The sequence below is a fragment of the Staurois parvus genome, unplaced genomic scaffold (genome assembly GCF_062004578.1).
Source record: "Staurois parvus isolate SC_StPar_1 unplaced genomic scaffold, SC_StPar_1.0 ptg000347l, whole genome shotgun sequence".
Lineage (NCBI taxonomy): Eukaryota > Metazoa > Chordata > Amphibia > Anura > Ranidae > Staurois > Staurois parvus.
In genome coordinates this window covers 90,864-114,632 of record NW_028318143.1, presented here as the reverse complement: position 1 = coordinate 114,632, position 23,769 = coordinate 90,864, and the positions used below count along the sequence as shown (strand labels likewise).

Sequence of the window (23,769 nt, the reverse complement as noted above, 5' to 3'; positions counted from 1 at the left end):
TGTATCTGCAGAGAGCTCCGCTATTTCTGACAGTTCTCTGACAGTTCCTTCACATTTACAGCGGTTGAAACATTGTATCTATTTATTTCCGAATAAAAACATCTGTATCCTAAATGGAAACAAATAGATACAATGTTTCAACCGCTGTAAATGAACTGTCAGAACTGTCAGAGAACTGTCAGAAATAGCGGAGCTCTCTGCAGTGACACTTTTGCCGGCTGATCGGGGAAAATTCGATTCGTGCATCCGAAGTTTGCTAAAATTCGGATTCGATGCTAATCGAATTTTTCCTAATATTCGAAACGAATTCCACTTCGCCAAGTTCGATTCGCTCATCTCTAGTTACCAGGCCAGAAAATGATGGGTATTCCAACATTCTAAAGAGGGGAACACTTTACATTTTACATCCTTTATTAAAGGTTTCCTTCCGTTTGGAGAAGTATTCTCTCACTTTCTCTCATGTCTCCAAGACAGGACGTGAAGGGAAATCTCCTCAACACAGGCAGCAAGAAAAAGTTCTCACCCTTTAAATCCTAACCCTTCCACACTCTATCCAAAGCTAAAAAATGTTTTTTTGTCTTTAGATTACTTGAATTAGAATGAAAGTCCTAATGATGTTCTGGCTTTGTGGGAAAGATCATATGACCAAAATCCCTGAGCATGAATTATTATTATTATTATTATTATTTGCCAGTAAGTCAATGTCAACTAGTGTTGACCATATGGCTAATGTTTCTCCAGAATGATTTGTCTTCTGTTTGGGTCTTACAGAGACTCTCTCGCCATAATATTTACCTGTAAAAGCTGTTGTGTAGATATCAAAAAGCCCTGAGATTGCTGCTGGATGCTGCCATGTTGGATGTAATGTCAGTAGACCCAGCAGATGCAGCTTGACAATCAAGTGACATTCTATAGCAGCCTTTCTCAACAATTTTACCCCAGAGGAACCCTTGAAATAATTTTAGGATCTCAGGGAACCCCTGGTGAAATTAGTCTATTGAGGGTCATTGGGAAAATGTCCCTTACATTGGTGGTGGTAAGTAGAAAAAAAAGCCCCCCCCCCCCCCCTTCTCTACAGTAGTGCTCAAACGCACCCTTGCAGCCATGCCACTGGCTTTGCCAAGGGGCATTGGACCTAGAAATATGCAGGCACCATCAGATGGGAGGATAGTTAACCACAGCTCAAAGAACCCCTAGAAGCCTTTGGAGGAACCCTAGGGTTCAACGGATCCCTGGTTAAAAATGGCTGCTCTATAGTATTCTATAGTTATGTAGAGAGGTAAGGTGAAGGGCAAAGATGTTGGACCAACACAGTACAACAGTAGTTCGACCTTCCCAAAAGAGGAGAGGGCTAAGACATGCAAGTAGGCTGAGGGCTGTACTAGAGAATTGACTCTTCTGGAGAAGAAACATTTCATACCTCCCAACTTTTTGAGATGGGAATGAGGGACACCTTTTAGCAAAAGTATTTGAGCAAAGGACACACCCTCTGCCACGGCTTCTTAAAGGAGATTTATACAAGAAAAAATGGTTAGTTAAATCCACAAGTGCTTATTTTTACCACTACTATTCCTTTATACTTGCTTTTGAAATTTATGAATGCAGCAAGTTAGAAATTGGATGAAAGGTGTTAGCAATGGGAAGATACAAAAATTGGATTGTATATACAACTATATGGATCAAACCAAAATGTGGGACAAATGAGGAGAAATGAAGGACTTTGTTCCAAATAAGGGACAGTGGGGAGCTATGTCCCTTGAAATCAAGGACAGTTGGGAGCTATGACATTTTCTAGCAAGTTCAAAATCTCATTGCAGGTGAATAAAGAAACATTTATACAAAGGAAAAACACTGCAAATATACAAGTGAAAGACTTGATTCTTCTTTTATCTGCATTTTTTAAGGAGGTGGCAGGGTCCCTTTAAGTCTTTGTAAAGGCATTGTCATAATAAGTATTCATACATTTAATGAGCAGGAATATCAGTATATCTGGGGGTTGTATTTGAGGTATATGTCTGCTTTTTTATATAGAAAAATAATTGTTATGTTACACATTAAAATACCTCTTTCATTAAAATATATGTTTGCCTCTGGTGGAATGTTAAAGGTGATCTTGGGTCTTATGTGAGAAATGAATTCCCACTGAGATTCTGCACAATACCCTATTCAACAAGCATACAAAGTACATGTACACAAGTATAAAAATAAAAAGGTATTTTGAAACAAGAACATAAACACATGGAAGATGAATTTACAGTTCTTGCAAGGTTCATAGGAGGCAACTGATATCAGCTCAGGCCTCATCTGACTCTGTGTACCGAGCTTTAAATAAATAATGGTTCTTCAAGTTTTCTAATTATCGATCAGGTAAAACCCAATCACAGGCTTCATATTATTTTCTCATTGCTTTCAGGAGAGAATTACTTTGTGCTTAATGGATAACTCGGTAGAGAAAATGAGTTTTAATCTGTCCTTGGACTTGCTCATGCTCACCATCCCTATATTGCAGCTTTTTTCAATTTTACATCAACCTGCTCTTCTAGTTTCTAGTTCACAGAAACTAATAGACAGCAAAAAATATTATTAGTATTGTTGTTGCTATTATCATTAGTGGTAGTATTTCATATTAACAATAATGTCATAATATATATTTGTAAGAGTTTACCATACTTATATAGTGCTAGCATTTTACAGAAACTGTAAGATCCTCTGGGGATGACTGTAGGAGGTTCATTAGGCTTTTGGGTAGGGACATCAGTTCCCGCCCCTGAGAAATGTACAATGTAATGTCACCTATTTCAATCATACAATAACTATATTCTCTGTAGGATCGCCATAGGCAGAAAACAATTGTTATGGTTTTAATGAAGCAAGGAGTAAATAAAGCCCCATCATTACACTGTAGAATATTCTAGTTGGGATATCACTTCCCACCCCTGAGCAGCTTTTTCTAATGTTACCTATAGCAATCACACAACAAACATGTCCTCTGTAAGATTGATTTAGGCAGCAAAGCGTACTTTGCAAAACTACTTTACGATTTAGAAAGCAAAGAATACTTAACCATTGTCATTACAATATAATGGGTAGGCATATTAGTTCCCACTCCTGAGAAACTGTAAGATCCTCTGGGGATGACTGTAGGAGGTTCATTAGGCTTTTGGGTAGGGACATCAGTTCCCGCCCCTGAGAAACGTACAATGTAATGTCACCTATTTCAATCATACACTAGCTATATTCTCTGTAGGATCTCCATAGGCAGAAAACAATTGTTCTGGTTTTAATAAAGCAAGGAGTAAATAAAGCCCCATCATTACACTGTAGAATCTTCTAGTTGGGATATCACTTCCCACCCCTGAGCAGCTTTTTCTAATGTTACCTATAGCAATCCCACAACAAACATGTCCTCTGTAAGATCGATTTAGGCAGCAAAGCGTACTTTGCAAAACTACTTTACGATTTAGAAAGCAAAGAATACTTAAACCATTGTCATTACAATGTAATGGGTAGGCATATTAGTTCCCACCCCTGAGAAGCTTGCAAGTTTATGTCACCTATTGCAATCTTACAACAAATATGTTCTCTTTAGGACTGACATAAGCAGAAAATAATTAAGGTATATTTAAATCCAAAAATGTCCTTTTTTAATGAAGCAGGTAATAGCTAAAGCTTTGTAATTACACTGTATAATCTTCTGGGTAGGTGTATTAGTTCCCGCCCCTGAGAAACTTGCAAGTTTATGCCACCTAGTGCAATCCACAACAAATATGTTCTCTTTAGGACTGACAAAGGCAGAAAACAAATAAAGTATGCAGTATTTAAAGCCAAAAAAACTTTTTTTTTCAATGAGTAGGGAATGGTTAAAGCCCCATCAGGTCTTTTTTTATGTCTCATTTGAGAAATGTCCATTCGCTTACTAGCCTGTAGCCATCCCACCAGCTGCTGATAATAATAAGAAATGAAGAGCTGTCTGTGGACATCCATGGACGCATATGTACAGTCTGTAGACGTTCAAACCCAACTCTTCATTGCTGCACATATGCGTTACCCTAGGTTCACACCTAAGCGTTTTCTACAGCATTTTGCAGAAACTCAGTACAGTCCATTTAACATGATTTCCTATGGGACATGTTCACATCTCCGCGTTTTCCCCGGTGCGTATTTTGGAAAGAGTCAGGGACTTTTTTGAATGCAAAAAGTTGCGTTTTTGGTTCTATAGACTTCGATGGAAACGCTGCAGAAAAGCATATATTGTGTTTTTGATGCATTTTTGTTGTATTTTTGATGCATTTTGTGTTTTAAATCAGCCTAGCAACAAGAAAAAAAAAACGCATCAAAAATGCTGCAAAAATGCAGGTGCAAAAATGCAAAACACAATGCAGAAATGGCTCAAACGCAACCTGCATAGGTGTGAACCTAGCTTTATGTAGGAAACAAGAGGTTAATAATGCTAACGTGGATGTAAGAAGAAAAGAAAGGAATCTCCTAGATTGTAAGCTCTGACGAGTCGGGCCCTCTGATTCCTCTTGTACCAAATTGTATTGTAACTGTAATGTCTGCCTTCATTTTGTAAAGCGCTGCACAAACTGTTGGCGCTATATAAATCCTGTATAATAATAATAATAATAATTCTCTATCTGCTATATAAGGAACAGCCCTTTGCTATATGTTGTGACCATTGCCTGCTCTGTCTGTATCCTGATATTTATGGGCTATGCTTGCTTCCTCCAGGTGTCCATTTATCACAGCGTCCTGACCAGGATCACTCAGCTGGGGATCATCATCTCCCTGATCTGTCTCTCCTTGTGCATCTTTACATTCTTCTTCTTTAGTGAAATCCAAAGCACCAGGACGACCATTCATAAAAATCTCTGCTGTGCTTTATTCCTAGCTGAGCTGCTTTTCCTCATCGGTATCAATATGACCAAAAATCAGGTGCGTACTCTTTTTGAAAGTTTAATAAAGCCAAAATCACATGGTGAGAAAAAGGTACAATCTAGTCGAAATTGAAATCACTTTCACAGCAGGTAGTTGAGCTTCACTGTATGAACAACAGTCTCAATTTATCCCAATGGATGGATGGAGCTGTCATACAGATACAGAAGAGGTAATCAAAGCATGGACACGGATGCATTTCCTGGCTGCTCTCCAGATGAAGGGAAGGTCATAGAGTAAGGCTGGCCATACATTATGCAGTTTTCTTTCCTTAATCCACTGGCTGAAGGGAAAAAAAAAACTCTCAAATCCCCCATCAACATGACGGGGGAATCCCTCCCGCAGCGCTATTGTGTTCTGCCGGTGGGTACAACCAGTGGTGTATTTAGGTTTTATGCTGCCCTAGGCAACACAAAAATCATCTGCCCCCACAGACACTGACCAAAACAACCCCCCCTTCCCCTCCTGTCGAGAGAGCCTGACATTGACCAACAGCATTCCTGCCCCCCATCCGGGAGAGCCTTCCACTACACCCCCCCCCCCCACCCACCAGGCAATAGAGAGACCCTCATCTTTACAGCTCCGGTCATCAGGCTCTATATACACCATCAAGCAGCCTCTCTCGCATCCCACTGGGTTCCCATGGTGTGCGTGTCCCTTCTTTCATCCCTTCTTGTGGAGGGAGGTGCTGCCCCTTTGAAAAATGCTTCCCTAGGCAAGTGCCTTGTTTGCCTTGTGGTAAATATACCCCTGGGTACAACCAGTCAGTATGACCAGTCTGCCCATAGATGGATCAAAATTGGGCTGGTTGATGCTGAACCGACCGAATTTTGATCTGTCTATGGCCGGCTTTAGAGGGAGCAAAGGGAGTTTGTGTGAGTGTGATGAACAATTACTTGTATGGCTGTGATGGATTTTACACTAGCAGGTCAAAGGGTGCAAAAGCATAAAGGGGAATTCATAAAAGCCTAGTTTACATTTGTGGTTGTGGGAAGTGGCAGAAATAGGCAGTTGAGCCACATTTACCCCCCCCCCCTTTTGAGTTGAAAAGGGAGCCTATGGAGTATGCACATGCTGTAATGCATTGCATTTTGGCACAGCAAAAATGATCCCCCGTGATGTCTGGCAAAGCAGTGCTTCCACAAAATGCAACCTATTCAAGTAAATGGTGCTGCTAGGCTTGAAGAAGCCCTTTTGGGCTTACAGGCATACTGACTCCTGAACACCTGTGCCATTCTGTTAAAAGTGATCACAGTGGATCAAGAAACAATACTAGTGTAAGCAAGCCCCAAATATTGCTGTTTGCGAACAGGTACATGAATCTGTCTTAAGAGGTGAATGGTGCCAAGGCCAGAGTGTCTAACTCAGCATTAGTAAGTTCCCTCCCCAGTGCATATCACACAGAAAGGCACATGATTGAGAAGTTGTGTAGCGGGCAGGGGCGAACTGACAACTCATGGGGCCCCCGGGCAATAGGGGATCATGGGGTCCCTGTGTCTTTGCGAAAACTCAAAAAAGCCTATGAAAAAGGTACCAGGGGCATCTCATGGGGCACCCTACTGACCCCGGGTCCTCGGGCAGTGCCCGAGTTTCCAAATGGTCAGTCCGCCCCTGGTAGCGGGGGGTATGGGGGGGACTGAGAAACTAATTTCCCATCAGGTCCACCCTACTTTTGACTGATAGCACTGCAGACATGGAGTTGGGTGGGTGAAGTCTGATAGGGAACTAGTTCATTCAACTTTCATATGGGGAATAAAATAAGTATTTGGTTGCTAGGAAGCCGTTGCCTGTTGGAGTCCTAGTAACTAAAAGATCTCTGTGGGGAGCTGTCATTATCCTAACAGCCTCTCTGCACAAAATGGTACCAAAAACTGAGCTGCATATTTAAGATGTCTTACTAATAACTAAACATTAGTGAGTTCCCTCCCTAGCCACTGCCCCCATCATGCAAACAGGCACACAGTTGAGGAGTTGTGTTGCATGTGAAACTGAGAAACTAATTCCCCATCAGGTCCACCTTGCTTTAAATCAGTGTTTCTCAACTCCAGTCCTCATGGACTCCCAACAGGTCATGTTTTCAGGATTTCCATTATTTTGCACAGGTGATTTGATCAGTTTCACTGCCTTAGTAATTACCACAGCTGTTTCATCTGAGGGAAATCCTGAAAACATGACCTGTTGGGGGTCTATGAGGACTGGAGTTGAGAAACACTGCTTTAGATTGACAGCACTGTAGAATTGGAGTTGCGTGAGTGAAGTCTGATGGGGAACACCAAGACTTTTTCATTCAGCTTTCATTTAGGGAATTGAATAAGTCTTTTGGTTGCTAGGAAGCCAGTGCCCGCCAGAGTCCTAGTAATCAAAAGCTCTCTGTGGAAAGCTGTCACTATCCTGACAGCCTCTCTATACAAAATGGTACCAAAAACTGAGCAGCATATTTAAGATGTCTTACTAATAACAACTGAGCATTAGTAAGTTCCCTCCTCAGCCACTGCTCTCTTCACACAGACAGACACATGGTTGAGGAGTTGTGTTGCGTGGGAAACTGAGAAACTAATTCCCCACCAGGTCCACCTTGCTTTTGATTGACAGCACTGCAGACATGGAGTTGGGTGGGTGAAATCTGATGAGGAATTCCGAGACTAGTTCATTCAGCTTTCATTCAGGGAGCTGAATAAGTCTTTGGTTGCTAGGAAGAAAGTGCCCCATGGAGTCTTAGCAACCTCAAGCTCTCTGCAAGAAGCTGTCACTATCCTGACAGCCTCTCGGCACAAAATGGTACCAAAAATGGAGCTTCATATTCTTTGTACTTGGCACAGGTTTCCTTTAAAACTTTAGTAAAAAAAAAAAGAGTAATTGGCTGAGTCAATAATCAGCTGAGCAAGGAGTGTGCAGCATATAGGAGATGTACTACCAAACAAAGAGCCCCCTTCCTATTTCCCATTCACCATCATTAGATTGCCATTGTGAAATAACTTCAGATTGTTGTCTTGCTGACTGAAGTCATAATGTAGAAAGCAATAACTTTTCCTAGCATGTATATATGTATTTAAAGAAGCTTCTGTCAGGGGAAATCAATTCCTCTGTGTGACACTGAATGCTCAGGAAGCGACGCACACTGGAATAATTGCTTTTATTTTATTGTTTAAATATTGGGAGGTGGTAATATTCACTAGGCACAAGACAGTAATAAGTAATGTTTATTCCCCCTTGAGGGACTCTCATTGAGCTTCTCTATAGCCTACCTTGTATCTCACATTTCTGCAGAAACTTGCATGTAATGTTGGAGTTTTGTTGTGCAGCAGACACTAACCGAGACTCTGAAAAGTTCAGTTCGAGTTTATGGAAGTTTCAAAGCAAATCACTTATTTTCCCCCAAAGATTCATAGCTGGATATTTTTTCTTTTCTAGGGAACAATACATTTTGTTGATCCAAAATACTGTATGTACTATGATAATAAACAAATGCTGCAAAAAAGGGGATAGGGGAGGAAACTTTTTCTATATGGCAATAAAGGCCAGGTACGGTACGGTTCAGGAGGGGGTGGACGCCCACTGCCCTTCCCTGGAGAGCCAGCCTGCATACCTGGATAGGGGTCTTGTATAGATTTTGGGGCCAATCCCATGGCGCATTTTTTTTTTCTTGCCTGGGGTACCCCTTCAAGTCTCTAACATACATTTGTCAATGATATACAGTAAGTCTAGTATAGATTTTTGGGGTGATTCCACACTTTTTTTTGCATGGAGTCCATGGAGTCCTCCTCCAAATTCATACCACACCATCATTAGACCGTTATCAAGGCTAAGGGTCTAGTATGGATTTTGTGGAGGACCCCACCACATTTTTGGGGTGATTCCACACTTTTTTTTGCATGGAGTCCATGGAGTCCTCCTCCAAATTCATACCACACCATCATTAGACCGTTATCAAGGCTAAGGGTCTAGTATGGATTTTGTGGAGGACCCCACCACATTTTTGGGGTGATTCCACACTTTTTTTTGCATGGAGTCCATGGAGTCCTCCTCCAAATTCATACCACACCATCATCAGACCGTTATCAAGCCTAAGGGTCTAGTATGGATTTTGTGGAGGATCCCACCACATTTTTTACAAACACAACAAAGCTGGCCAGGAAAAGTAATTTAGTGGCAAAAGGTTTTTGGTTCTTTTTACATTAAAAATGTCACTCTTGCAGACATCACATTAACCACTTCCAGGCCGGACACTTTTACCCCCTTCCTGTCGAGGCCAATTTTCAGCTTTCAGCGCTATCACACTTTGAATGACAATTGTGCGGTCATGCAACACTGTACCTATATGAATTTTTTAGCATTTTTTTGAGACAGATAAAGCTTTATTTTGGTGGTATTTATTCACCGCTGGGAGTTTTATTTTTTTTGCTATGTAAATGAAAAAGTCCAAAAATTTAGAAAAAAGTGTTTTTCTTATAAAATTTTGCAAATAAATAGTATTTCATCATAAATCTTGACCAAAATTTATTCCGTTATGTTTTTAGTAAAAAACAAAATAACCCAAATTAGTTTATAACCAAAATTATAATTTTAAACATTTTTTTACATATTTTTTACATTTTTTTATATTATTATTTATGTTTTTTTACATACTGTCACCCTAGCAGTACAGTGTCACCATGGTGACACTGTACTACTTGTGGGGGGTGATGAAGATTTTTTTTTTTTCCACTGATTGCTTTTACACCCATAAAGGATGTAAAAGCAATCATTTCTCTTTCTCTCTGTCTGCATTCCTGCAGCCATTGAGAACTACTGTGTGAGCTGTGATTGGTCACAGCTTGTCACATGGTACAAGGCTGTTGTGAATAGCCTTGTACCATGTGACCTCTGTGATCATTCACAGATTTCACACGTAGTAAGCAAGATGTCACAAGTGACATCTTGCTTACTACTCTGCATGTGATCGCTGATTGGCCAATCAGTGATCACATGATCGGGACTTCGCAGAGAGGTCCCGTCCGACAATTGGTGTTCCACTAGGTCCGGAGGACAGGGAGCACGCACAAGCAGGGTGCGAGGAGGCCGTTTATAAACGGCCACCCGACCCTGCACTGCCACCGTTCGGCCATTTATATACAATTGTTAAGGTTTAATGCAGAATTCCAAGTAAACCTAACTAGCCCGGAAAGGGCCAAAAATAGGTAACTATATACATAATTTTTAAATAGGTTAGCCAGCAGAGGTGTTAGGAGGGGGGAGGTAGATTTTAAAGACTATTTATCTTGGAATTCTGCTGTGAGCCCTCACCATGTAAAACAACCCATTCCGTTTAAAATAGAAAAAAAAGGCAAAACATTTGTGTATACATATAAAAACATTATAAATACTTATTTTCCTTTCTTTATAAGGCTAAGTTCACATATGTGCGGGTGGTGCCGCTGCAGATCCGCACAAAAATCTGTGCAGCTGCACCACCCGCACAGAGGAATGTGGACCCGCGGGCAGGTGCCATTAATTCTAATGGCACGCCGCCTGCACTGGAAAACGCAACTGTACTGGGAACCGAGGTGCGTGCTGCATTTTCAGAAGAAGTGTAGGGACTTCTTCCCTGCATGTCCCGGGGCACGGGAGTCCATTCAAATGAATGTTTTGCCCATGCCTGCGCAAAACACGGACCGCAGGAATGAGAATATGTGAACCAGGGGTAAGTGACTACATAACCTCTGTTTTCAACTGCATAAGGATTTCAGAGAGCTAGGGAAATAGAAGCAGCAACACACCTGTCTTCCCGTGGAATGGATGTGGGGTGGGGGGGGGAAGTCGTGTCAGGACAAGTCTGATCATTGGAGGATAGCAAGCTGAGTTCCAGCACAGTTAGAGCACTGACCACCCTGTGCACTCCTGCCCAGTGTGGTCAGTTTTTTTTAAAAATAGGAAAACAGGGGGACTGGCAGGAACACCAGGGATTTCATACAAAGGAAACAATACAAAGAGAACAGGATGCCGTTTCAAACAAGTACATGGTACAGCAGGCACATATCAGGAATATGAAATGTTGGGTTTGCATATTCTTTATGACATTCTCCAAAGCATTGTCATTTAAAGGCATGGTTGTTGGTGCCAGACGGGCTGGTCTGAGTATTTAAAAAACTGCTGATCTACTGAGATTTTCATGCACATCGATCTCTAGGGTTTACAGAGAATCAGGGGCAGACTGACCATTGGGAAATTAGTTTCTCAGTCCCCCCCACACCCCTCCGCTACCAGGGGCGGACTGACCATTTGGAAACTCGGGCACTGCCCGAGGGCCCGGGGTCAGTAGGGGGCCCCATGAGATGCCCCTGGTACCTTTTTCATAGGCTTTTTTGAGTTTGAGCAAGGACACAGGGGCCTCATGATCCCCTATTGCCCGGGGGCCCCATGAGTTGTCAGTCCGCCCCTGCAGAGAATGGTCCAAAAAAGAGAAAATATCCAATGAGCGGCAATTGTGTGGCTAAAAAATGCCTTGTTGAGGCAGAAGTCAGTGGCAATAGTAACTCATGTCAATAGAAAGCAAAATCTCTAAGGAATGTTTCCAAAACCTTGTTGAATCTATTCCACAAAGATTTAAGGCGGTTCTGAAGGTAAAAGGGGATCCATCCCGGTACTAACAGAGTGTACCTAGTAAAGTGACCAGTGAGTGTGTGTATGTGTATGTGTATATATATATACGGTATCAGGGGCGGACTGACAACTCATGGGGCCCCCGGGCAATAGGGGATCATGGGTCCCCTGTACCCTTGCCCAAACTCAAAAAAGCCTATGAAAAAGGTACCAGGGGCATCTCATGGGGCCCCCTACTGACCTTGGGCCCTCGGGCAGTGCCCGAGTTTCTAAATGGTCAGTCCGCCCCTGTACGGTATACCGTATATATATATATATATATATATATATATATATATATATATATATATATATATAATTTTTTTTATTATGATTTATTTAGGTTTTTTTTAATTATTATTTATTTATTTATTTTTCACATAGTAGATTTTTAATTTAAGTAATATAGTAATAAAAGTACTACAGTAATATTTAAAACAATTCTGTGAAGGAGAATGATAGCAGCGATAAACTCTATACGTGGATCTTCCAAAGTTTTAATGAAGGTTTTAATGTATTTTCCAAGTGTCATGTTTAATGAATAACTCAATGTAAAGGAAAACTCTTCTATGGTTTTTAATGGCAGAACTGTTTAGAGTTCTAAATATAACCTATTAACAATTTTGTCTCAGTTTTGGAAGCTTGCAAAACTGTTAAAATGCAAATGAACTGATCTAGGAAAGCAGAAATCTAAAATAATTTGTTGCCTGTGCCCGCTGTGCTTTTGAGCGGAGCCGAACTGTGAATTTGCTTTAATCACATAGGCAGGCATTAGGACGTTTAAAAATTGTGTAAAGACCTACAAGGCATCTATAAAAAAAATAGAAAAAGAAATAAAATAAAACAGGTCATAGTCCAAATTGTGGGACCTGAAGTCGAGTCTTACAGCAGCTCTGAATTATTGGTGTGTCTGCAGTCATTGAAACACACTGCTGCCATGGCTTCTGACCACATGATCTGTAGCTGGGGCACCATTCACTTTATATATGAACTGTACATTTCTTTTTAATGCTTTTTAGATATTTGTGTGAAGAAGATCAGCCTAAAATAGGTTAAAATTGCCCTCTCCTAACACCTATACCAGTGGTTCTCAACCTTTCTAATGCCGCGACCCCTTAATACAGTTCCTCATGTTGTGGTGACCCCCAACCATAAAATTATTTTCGTTGCTACTTCATAACTGTAATTTTGCAGTAGGAGGAATAGTGCCACGTCATTGGTGTCATTGGGAGGAATAGTGCCCCATCATTGGTATCAGTGGGAGGAATAGTGCCCCGTCATTGGTGTCAGTGGGAGGAATAGTGCCCCCTTCATTGGTGTCAGTGGGAGGAATAGTGCCCCCTTCATTGGTGTCAGTGGGAGGAATAGTGCCCCATCATTGGTGTCAGTGGGAGGAATAGTGCCCCGTCATTGGTGTCAGTGGGAGGAATAGTGCCCTGTCATTGGTGTCAGTGGGAGGAATAGTGCCCCCTTCATTGGTGTCAGTGGGAGGAATAGTGCCCCCTTCATTGGTGTCAGTGAGAGGAATAGTGCCCCGTCATTGGTGTCAGTGGGAGGAATAGTGCCCCGTCATTGGTGTCAGTGGGAGGAATAGTGCCCTGTCATTGGTGTCAGTGGGAGGAATAGTGCCCCATCATTGGTGTCAGTGGGAGGAATAGTGCCCCATCATTGGTGTCAGTGGGAGGAATAGTGCCCCGTCATTGGTGTCAGTGGAAGGAATAGTGCCCCGTCATTGGTATCAGTGGTAGGAATAGTGCCCCGTCATTGGTGTCAGTGGGAGGAATAGTGCCTCGTCATTGGTGTCAGTGGGAGGAATAGTGCCCCGTCATTGGTATCAGTGGGAGGAATAGTGCCCCATCATTGGTGTCAGTGTGAGGAATAGTGTCCCATCATTGGTGTCAGTGGGAGGAATAGTGTCCCATCATTGGTGTCAGTGGGAGGAATAGTGCCTCATCATTGGTATCAGTGGGAGGAATAGTGCCCCATCATTGGTGTCAGTGGGGGGGAATAGTGCCCCATCATTGGTATCAGTGGGAGGAATAGTGTCCCATCATTGGTGTCAGTGGGAGGAATAGTGCCTCGTCATCAGTGTCAGTGGGAGGAATAGTGCCTCGTCATCGGTATCAGTGTGAGGAATAGTGCCCCGTCATCGGTATCAGTGGGAGGAATAGTGCCCCATCATCGGTGTCAGTGGGAGGAATAGTGCCCCATCATCGGTATCAGTGGGAGGAATAGTGCCCCATCATCGGTATCAGTGGGAGGAATAGTGCCCCATCATTGGTGTCAGTGGGGGGAATAGTGCCCCATCATTGGTGTCAGTGGGAGGAATAGTGCCCCATCATCGGTGTCAGTGGGAGGAATAGTGCCCCATCATTGGTGTCAGTGGGAGGAATAGTGCCCCATCATCGGTGTCAGTGGGAGGAATAGTGCCCCATCATTGGTATCAGTGGGAGGAATAGTGCCCCATCATTGGTATCAGTGGGAGGAATAGTGCCCCATCATTGGTGTCAGTGGGGGGAATAGTGCCCCATCATAGGTGTCAGTGGGGGGAGGAATAGTGCCCCATCCTTGGTGTCAGTGGGGGGAGGAATTGTGCCCCATCGTTGGTGTCAGTGGGGGGAGGAATAGTGCCCCATCCTTGGTGTCAGTGGGGGGAGGAATAGTGCCCCATCCTTGGTGTCAGTGGGGGGAGGAATCGTGCCCCATCGTTGGTGTCATTTGGGGGAGGAATAGTGCCCCATCATTGGTGTCAGTGGGAGGAATAGTGTCCCATCGTTGGTGTCAGTGGGAGGAATAGTGCCCCATCATTGGTATTAGTGACACCAATGATGGGGCACTATTCCCACTGACACCAATGATACTTACCTTGCAGACCCCTGCTCCAGCCTGGGCTCGCTCGCTCCCTCCCTCTCCCATGGTATCGACACTTACCTGTCAGATGTCTTCCTTCTCCGGCCGCTCTCCTCCTCTTCACTCGCTCGATCTTCGCGGTGCCGCTCGGCTCCTCCTCTCCAAGCTCCACCTCCTTGCCGGTGATTGGCCGCCTGTGTGCCTCTCCTGAGCTACAGTGCCGGCGGCCAATCACAGGCGAGGATTGATCTCGAGGTGTGTCCAGATGACAGGGGCGGCATGTCATCCCGCCCACACCTGGAGACGGCGGTGGCGGCGGCGGCGGTGAGGAGCGGTGTCTCGGTTTCTAAGACCATCGGAAATATGTGTTTTTCGATGGTCTTAGGCGACCCCTGTGGAAGCGTCGTTCGACCCCCAAAGGGGTCGCGACCCCCAGGTTGAGAACCGCTGACCTATACTGACCAGGGGCGGACTGACCATTTGGAAACTCGGGCACTGCCAGAGGGCCTGGGGTCAGTAGAGGGCCCCATGAGATGCCCCTGGTACCTTTTTCATAGGCTTTTTTGAGTTTGGGCAAGGACACAGGGGCCCCATGATCCCCTATTGCCCGGGGGCACCATGAGTTGTCAGTCCGCCCCTGATACTGACTAACCTAAGCAAAAAAGATTTATATACTTACCGGTACCTATTTTCAGCCTGCTTTGGCCTGGTCATGTGACCCCTGTATCAGGCAGCGTCGTGGAGGGCATACTCAACAATGACTGGGAAAGCCAGAAGCAGTGACGTCACCCATGTTCCAGCTGCCGCCAGTGCTCCCTCCCCTTCCTTGCAGCTGCTGCTGGCTGACACAAGGGAGCCAGATCACATGACTCAACCGGCTGAAAATAAGTATATACATGCAGTCAGCAGCAGCTGCAGGGGAGAGGAGGGAGCACCGAGTTCCTTTGTATGAACTCACATCAAAGTTCCAGTGCCTCTTAGATGTTTTTTTCTTCATTGGGGTTTTCATTTCAATGAGGTGCTTTATGCCTATGTGCGAGGAATGCGGACAAGAAGCCCCTGAGACCTGGTTCACATCTACAGGTGCAACCAAACACGAATGTGATTTCATGCATTTTTTGTAGGTGTAGGTAAGTCATTTTATTTCAATGGGCTGCCCTACAGGTGAGAAACACGGGCAGAACAGTGGCTAAATGGTTAACACTTCTGCCTGGCAGTACTAGGGTCGTTGGTTCAAATCCCAACCACGGCACCTCCTGCCTGGAGTTTGCATGTTCTCCCTGTGCCTGCATGGGTTTCCTCGGTGATCCGGTTTCCTCCCACACTCCAAAGACATGCTGGCAGGTGAATTGGTTCCTGTCTAAATTGGCCCTAGTATGTGTATGTATGAATGTGATTTAGGGATCTTAGATTGTACACCCCTTGAGGGTTAGGGACTGATGTGAATGTACAATATATGTAAAGTGCTGTGTAAATTGACAGCGTTATACAAGTACCTGAAATAAATAAATAAGTCCCTGCCTGCTTTCCAAAAAACACATTGAAGAGCATGGTGCTTCGGTACCATGTAGTTTGGCCCGCGGTTTGCAGATGTATTGGGTACCATTATAATTAATTGGCACCGCTGCCCATCTGCTAGCTTGCAGTGTGCTTCTGAGCATGCATGATTTTGTGCATGTTCCCAACACCCATAAATGTGAATTTAGCCTGACTCTTTTCCAAAAATGTTGCTCACCAAACTCCCCTGCAGCACGCAGAACCATGTGGTTTTGGGGGAGGGGAGTGTTAGATGCATTAGCAGATTTAGATACACTAACAAATTAAAGCCAAGCTCCAGATCACACCCCAGTTGCACAAGCAGTTAAAGCAAGATTTTTTTTCCTTTTGGGATAAAGGTTTTACATAAATAAATAAAAAACAATCATTGTAAGCACCCCTGTCAGTGGCAAAAGTTGACCAGAGTCGGCTGAAAATAGGTAGGTGTGTATATATACAACCAGCAACAGGGGAGAGGAGGGAGCACCAACAATGGCTGGGACATGGGAGCCTATGGGTGATGACATCGCTCCTGGCTTTCCCAGCCATTGTTAAGCGCTCTCTCCAGTCCCCTGCAGCCACCACTGGCTGACACAGGGGTCACGTGACCGGACCGGGCTGGAAAAAAGGTAAGTATATAAATCCTTTTTTGCACGGGTTAGTCAGTATAGGTGTTAGGAGGGAGGGGGAGGGCACATTTTTTGGACTAGCTAGGTTTTATCTAATTAGTTATCCTAACTGGATAATTTTTTAATTTGCGAAAGCACTATGTATCATATTTTCTTTTAGAAAATACTGTTTTGACCATTTATTCAACCTGTTTTGTACCACATTGCGGGCTAATCTCCTTCATCTTTTGCAGCCACTTCACGTCTACATGCATACACTTTATATTACTGGGGCAAACTTCCTATTGGGTAAATAGGGGGAGTGAGAGTCAACATGGCCACTTATAGGGCTTGATTTACTAACGGCGAATAGACTGTGCACTTTGCAAAGTGCAATTGCTCCAGAGCGTAGTAAATGAGCAGAAACTCTGCTGACTTCCATCATCCAATCATGTGAAGCCAAAATGCTGTTTTTTAAATTTTCCTAGCATGTGATTGGGTATTCTTTGCAAAGAGAAGCTTTACTTCATTTCTTAAGTTCTGGAGCAACTGCACTTGCACAGTCTATTTGCCTTTAGTAAATCCACCCCATAGTCTCTAGGGATGAGCTAATCTGTCTGGATTCAGCAAACCCAGCGGGAAGTCCACAAACCACGAACTTAGCACCAAACCCCATTGTTAACTGTTAATGGCACTCCCATACATCTGCAAACCACGCTGAATTTTTTGGAAAAGAGTCAGAGACTTCTTTTCTGTGCTTCTCCAATGTAGGGCAACCCATTTAAATAAGTGGGCTAACCTGCACATGACGCATGGGAATGTGCAAAGAATGCCCAAAATCACATATGGATTTGGTTGCACCTGTAGGTATGAGCCAAGCCTTAGGAGCTTCTTTTCCACATTTCTCGTGCACAGGTGAAAGGCAGACTAATAAAATGAGAACTCACATAAAGACAAAAGAATCTAAGAGGCACTGAGACTTTGTGTCAGGAATGGACTCAGCACTGGTGGTGGGACTCACCTGCTGTGAGGGCTGCAGTACCAGGGCTGGCCAGCGGGTGTTCTCAGCAGCCAGAAGCTCACTCCTGCAATCAGCCATCACCTGAGGCTGATTGCAGGAGGTGTATTTAAGGAATGGCCAGACCTGCAGTCAGGGCCTTGGTGTATGTTTCCCATGAGCTCCCTGTACCGTGTATCCTGCGTTCCTGTTCTGCTGACTATCTGATTTGTTGCCGACCCTGCCTGATCCTGACCTCTACTGACTTCTCCTGCTTGATCCCTGGCTTGCCTGACCATCCTTCTGCCTGATCCTCTGTACCGCGCTGCCCGTGAGTTACTGAACCCGGCTTGTGACCCTGACTATTCTCTGCCTGCTCCTCCGGTACCTCGCTGCCCACACTTTGCTGACCTGGCCTGCCTGACTATGCCTGACGCTACCCAGACGATCCATCCATCCCGCACGGATCTGTCCCTGTTACCAGGTCTGCCAGCCTCTTCACGTCAGGCTTTCCCCCGGTACATACCCTCGGGGGACCCCTCTACCACAGTTGGGTGCACTCAGGGGCCGCGACCTGGTCTCAGTCCTGCGCCAAGTCCATCCCCACCATCAGGGGCTCTGGGGAAAAGGCAGACTGGGGCTTAGACTCCGCGCCCTGGGGAATCCCATTCTGTGGGTACTAGAGATCCCGCCGGGCGGTGCCTGACAGTACCTGACGGCCTGCCTGTCCATTCCACCTCTCCAGTCCTGACTACGCCTGTGTACCCACACATTTCTGGTCGTACCCGGATCCCTAACACTTTGATGTGAGTTCATACAAAGTAGTGACAGGGCAAAAAAAATTTCATCTCACTACATTGGCTCAGGTTAGGCTGCTCACAACAGACAAGGCTACCCTCCAGTGGGTACCCCTAGCAGGTGACCAGAAAAAACAAGCATAAAAGGATGGATTTCCAGGCCAAAAGATAAGAGTCCACATTAATTTATTGAAAGTGTGCTAAAAAAGAGCCAACGCATTTCGGGAGTCAAGAGAACTTCTCTTCATCAGCGCTACAAGAAAACATTAATTAATATTGTAATAGTATTGTACTAAAAACAACCAATGTCATGATTTCATAGCCATGATGTTCTATGATTGTTAGACTCACAAATGTTATCAGTCACATATATTTACCTTATATTATGTTTTCTTAGTAGTCCTGATGAAGGGGGAGTTCCTGTGACCCCCGAAACGTGTTGGCTGTTTTTTTTAGTACAATATCAATAAATGACTCTTTTATCTTTTGATCTCGTGCTCCTTCCTTTTATGCACATGAAAATGAAAAGGCTGCCTCACATGAGATACACAAGAATGGAAAAAAAAAGCAGAGATGCCCAGTGTGAACCAAGGCATAACCTCTTTCCCACCACCCTATAGTAGAACTACTGCTACAGAGCGGCAGGGCTGTGCAAAGTCACATATATATACGTAATCTGCATTTCCAGGCAGTGGGCGCTCCCCATTGGTGGCTTGTGATGTCAATCACTGGGTCCCGGACAGAGATTCCCTGCTGGCACCTGCCAGCAAGGATATGCCGCTGTGTATTTCTCTGCACAGCAGAGATACAAAGCAGCATGTCTCCCTAGTAAAACACACACAGCACATCATGTAAAACAGCACACAGCACACCGTTAACCCTTTGATCGCCACATATGTTAACCCCTTCCTGCCCAGTGCCATTAGTACAGTGTCAGTGCTTTTTATTAGCGCTGATCACTGTTTTGGTGTCATTGGGATGTCAGTGGCAGTTAGTCAGTTCCCCCCCAGTGTCCAGTATATATACAGTACCGCCATTTGTAGAAGGTATAACTTTTACGTAAAACAATTAATTTACATGCACTGGAATTTTTTTTAGCAAAGAAGCAGCAGAATACATTTTGGCCTAAATTTATGACAAAATTATATTTTTTTTCATTTTTTGCTGGATATGTTTTATAGCAAAAATTTTAAATATTGTTTTTTTTTCAAAATTATCGGTCTTTTTTGTTTATAGCACAAAAAATAAAAAAGCACCAAAAGAAAGCTCTATTTGTGGGGAAAAAAAGGATATAAATTTAATTTGGGTGCAGCGTTGTATGACCGCGAAATTGTCAGTTAAAGTGACGCAGCGCCATATCACAAAAAATGGCCTGGTCAGGAAGGGGGGTAAATCCTCTGGAGGGCAAGTGGTTAAAGGGCAATCAAAACATATCAAGAATGGGTTAACATGCAAAAAAGTTTCTGCACAGAGTTCATCATTAGGTGTGCGCCCAAAAAATGGTTTTGAAAAGCTTGCTGTGGTTACTTTGTAACTTTTCTTTGTTAGTTATTCTGGTAATTGTCGGAGTCACATTCTGTTTCTATAAAAAAGAAACTTATATTTTTTCTTTTGTTTTTGTTCTAAACCTTTTCCTTTGTTTGCTGCTTAGTGTGAGATCTCAGTGACTGAACAAGTTTTAATAGCTAACAGCATCATCTATCTTGTTTTATTTTCATTCTGCTCAGGGGGGAGAAGAGATTACATAACCGCCAGTTTGTCATACCTCTTTTCACTTACCATGATCTTGTTTTTCTTTTTTTTTTTTACCTGTGGAAAGAGTGACGCTGCGCCGTGTTCCTGTACTTATCTCTGGAGAAACATCGAGTCTATTAATGTTCTCTTTCAATGCAGTAATTAAACTCTGAATGCACCCAAACACAGTCTGGGTCTAATGTTAGCTGAAATGTATCGCTTGCTAAGATGGCTTTATTCCTAACAATAATGCAGAATAATAGGCGCGCTTTTTACGATAATCTTCTAATAGGTACCCAGATGTTGTTATGGCATGGGGAAAAAAAATGTATGCATCTGAATTAATAATCCCAAAAGAAAGATTGCAAGCCAGACATTTTTAATTATTATTATTAGAATTATTATTACTATTATTATTATTGGAAGCATTATTTATAGTATGTTATTTCTATGGGGTACATTTTAAGTCTGATTTGTAACATTTACCTGGGAGTAACTTTAACAACACTAGCGGTTTTGTTTTCTCGCTAATCCCTCCTTTGTTTGTTTGTAAACTCTCGTTTACTAGCAGTCATCTTTATACCAGGGAATGTGATCAGCATTCCTGTTTAACCTCTTTGTGACTGCACAACGCATATGTGCGGCCTTAAAAGGGTGAATTTTACATAGTTAGTCTGGCTGAAAAAATACAAATGTCCATCCAGTTCAACCCCCCCCAAAAAAAGTTATACTCCTACACCAACAGTTGATCCAGAGGAAGGCAAAAAAAACCAGCAAAGCATGATCCAATTTGCTCCTGCAGGGGAAAAAAAATCCTTCCTGATCCCACAAGAGACAACCGGATATTCCCTGGATCAACATTACCTATAAATGTTAGTATCCAGTTATATTATGAGTATCTAGGAAAGAATCCAGGACTTTTTTAAAGCAATCTATTGAGCTGGCAAGAACCAACTCTTGAGAGAGTCTACTCCACATTTTCACAGCTCTTGCTGTGAAGAAACCTTTCCTTTTTTGGAGACTAAATCTCTTTTCCCCCAGACGTAAAGAGCGCCCCCTTGTCCTCTGTGATGACCTCAGGATGAATAACTCTACACCGAGTTCACTATATGAACCACTGATGTATTTATACATGGGGATCATATCCCCCCTTATGTATTATACATGGAGATCATATCCCCCCCTTATGTATTATACATGGAGATCATATCCCCCCTTATGTATTATACATGGAGATCATATCCCCCCTTATGTATTATACATGGAGATCATATCCCCCTTATGTATTATACATGGAGATCATATCCCCCCCTTATGTATTATACATGGAGATCATATCCCCCCTTATGTATTATACATGGAGATCATATCCCCCCTTATGTATTATACATGGAGATCATATCCCCCCTTATGTATTATACATGGAGATCATATCCCCCCTTATGTATTATACATGGAGATCATATCCCCCCTTATGTATTATACATGGAGATCATATCCCCCCCCTTATGTATTATACATGGAGATCATATCCCCCCCTTATGTATTATACATGGAGATCATATCCCCCTTATGTATTATACATGGAGATCATATCCCCCTTATGTATTATACATGGAGATCACATCCCCCTTATGTATTATACATGGAGATCATATCCCCCTTATGTATTATACATGGAGATCATATCCCCCCTTATGTATTATACATGGAGATCATATCCCCCCCTTATGTATTATACATGGAGATCATATCCCCCCTTATGTATTATACATGATGATCATATCCCCCCTTATGTACTATACATGGAGATCATATCCCCCTTATGTATTATACATGGAGATCATATCCCCCCTTATGTATTATACAGGGAGATCATATCCCCCCCTTATGTATTATACATGGAGATCATATCCCCCTTATGTATTATACATGGAGATCATATCCCCCCTTATGTATTATACATGGAGATCATATCCCCCTTATATATTATATATGGAGATCATATCCCCCCTTATGTATTATACATGGGGATCATATCCCCCTTATGTATTATACATGGAGATCATATCCCCCCCCCCTTATGTATTATACATGGAGATCATATCCCCCCCTTATGTATTATACATGGAGATCATATCCCCCTTATGTATTATACATGGAGATCATATCCCCCCTTATGTATTATACATGGAGATCATATTCCCCTTATATATTATATATGGAGATCATATCCCCCTTATGTATTATACATGGAGATCATATCCCCCTTATGTATTATACATGGAGATTATATCCCCCCCCCCTTATGTATTATACATGGAGATCATATCCCCCCCTTATGTATTATACATGGAGATCATATCCCCCTTATGTATTATACATGGAGATCATATCCCCCCTTATGTATTATACATGGTGATCATATCCCCCCTTATGTATTATACATGGAGATCATATCCCCCTTATGTATTATACATGGTATCATATCCCCCTTATGTATTATACATGGAGATCATATCCCCCCTTATGTATTATACATGGAGATCATATCCCCCCTTATGTATTATACATGGAGATCATATCCCCCTTATGTATTATACATGGAGATCATATCCCCCCTTATGTATTATACATGGAGATCATATCCCCCCTTATGTATTATACATGGAGATCATATCCCCCCTTATGTATTATACATGGAGATCATATCCCCCCTTATGTATTATACATGATGATCATATCCCCCCTTATGTACTATACATGGAGATTATATCCCCCTTATGTATTATACATGGAGATCATATCCCCCCTTATGTATTATACATGGAGATCATATCCCCCCTTATGTATTATAATATGTATTATACATGGAGATCATATTCCCCCCTTATGTATTATACAGGGAGATCATATCCCCCCTTATGTATTATACATGGAGATCATATGCCCCCTTATGTATTATACATGGAGATCATATACCCCCTTATGTATTATACATGGAGATCATATCCCCCCTTATGTATTATAATATGTATTATACATGGAGATCATATTCCCCCCTTATGTATTATACATGGAGATCATATCCCCCCTTATGTATTATACATGGAGATCATATCCCCCTTATATATTATATATGGAGATCATATCCCCCTTATGTATTATACATGGTGATCATATCGCCCTTATATATTATATATGGAGATCATATCCCCCCTTATGTATTATACATGGAGATCATATCCCCCCTTATGTATTATACATGGTGATCATATCCCCCCTTATGTATTATACATGGAGATCATATCCCCCCTTATGTATTATACATGGAGATCATATCCCCCCTTATGTATTATATATGGAGATCATATCCCCCCTTATGTATTATACATGGTGATCATATCCCCCCTTATATATTATACATGGAGATCATATCCCCCCTTATGTATTATACAGGGAGATCATATCCCCCCTTATGTATTATACATGGAGATCATATCCCCCCTTATGTATTATACAGGGAGATCATATCCCCCCTTATGTATTATACAGGGAGATCATATCCCCCCTTATGTATTATACATGGAGATCATATCCCCCCTTATGTATTATACATGGAGATCATATCCCCCCCTATGTATTTATACATGGAGATCATATCCCCCCTTATGTATTATACATGGTGATCATA

General features: G+C 42.7%; 1 protein-coding gene across 1 annotated transcript in view; it reads left to right on the top strand.

Moving 5' to 3' along the window:
- ADGRL4 (adhesion G protein-coupled receptor L4) overlaps positions 1 to 23,769 on the top strand; it is a 262,139-nt gene that overhangs the window by 190,885 nt on the left and 47,485 nt on the right. Inside the window, exon 11 of the mRNA XM_089684367.1 lies at positions 4,732 to 4,935. Within this exon, the coding sequence (XP_089540493.1) occupies positions 4,732 to 4,935 (204 nt within the window). The remainder of the gene's footprint in view (positions 1 to 4,731; positions 4,936 to 23,769) is intronic.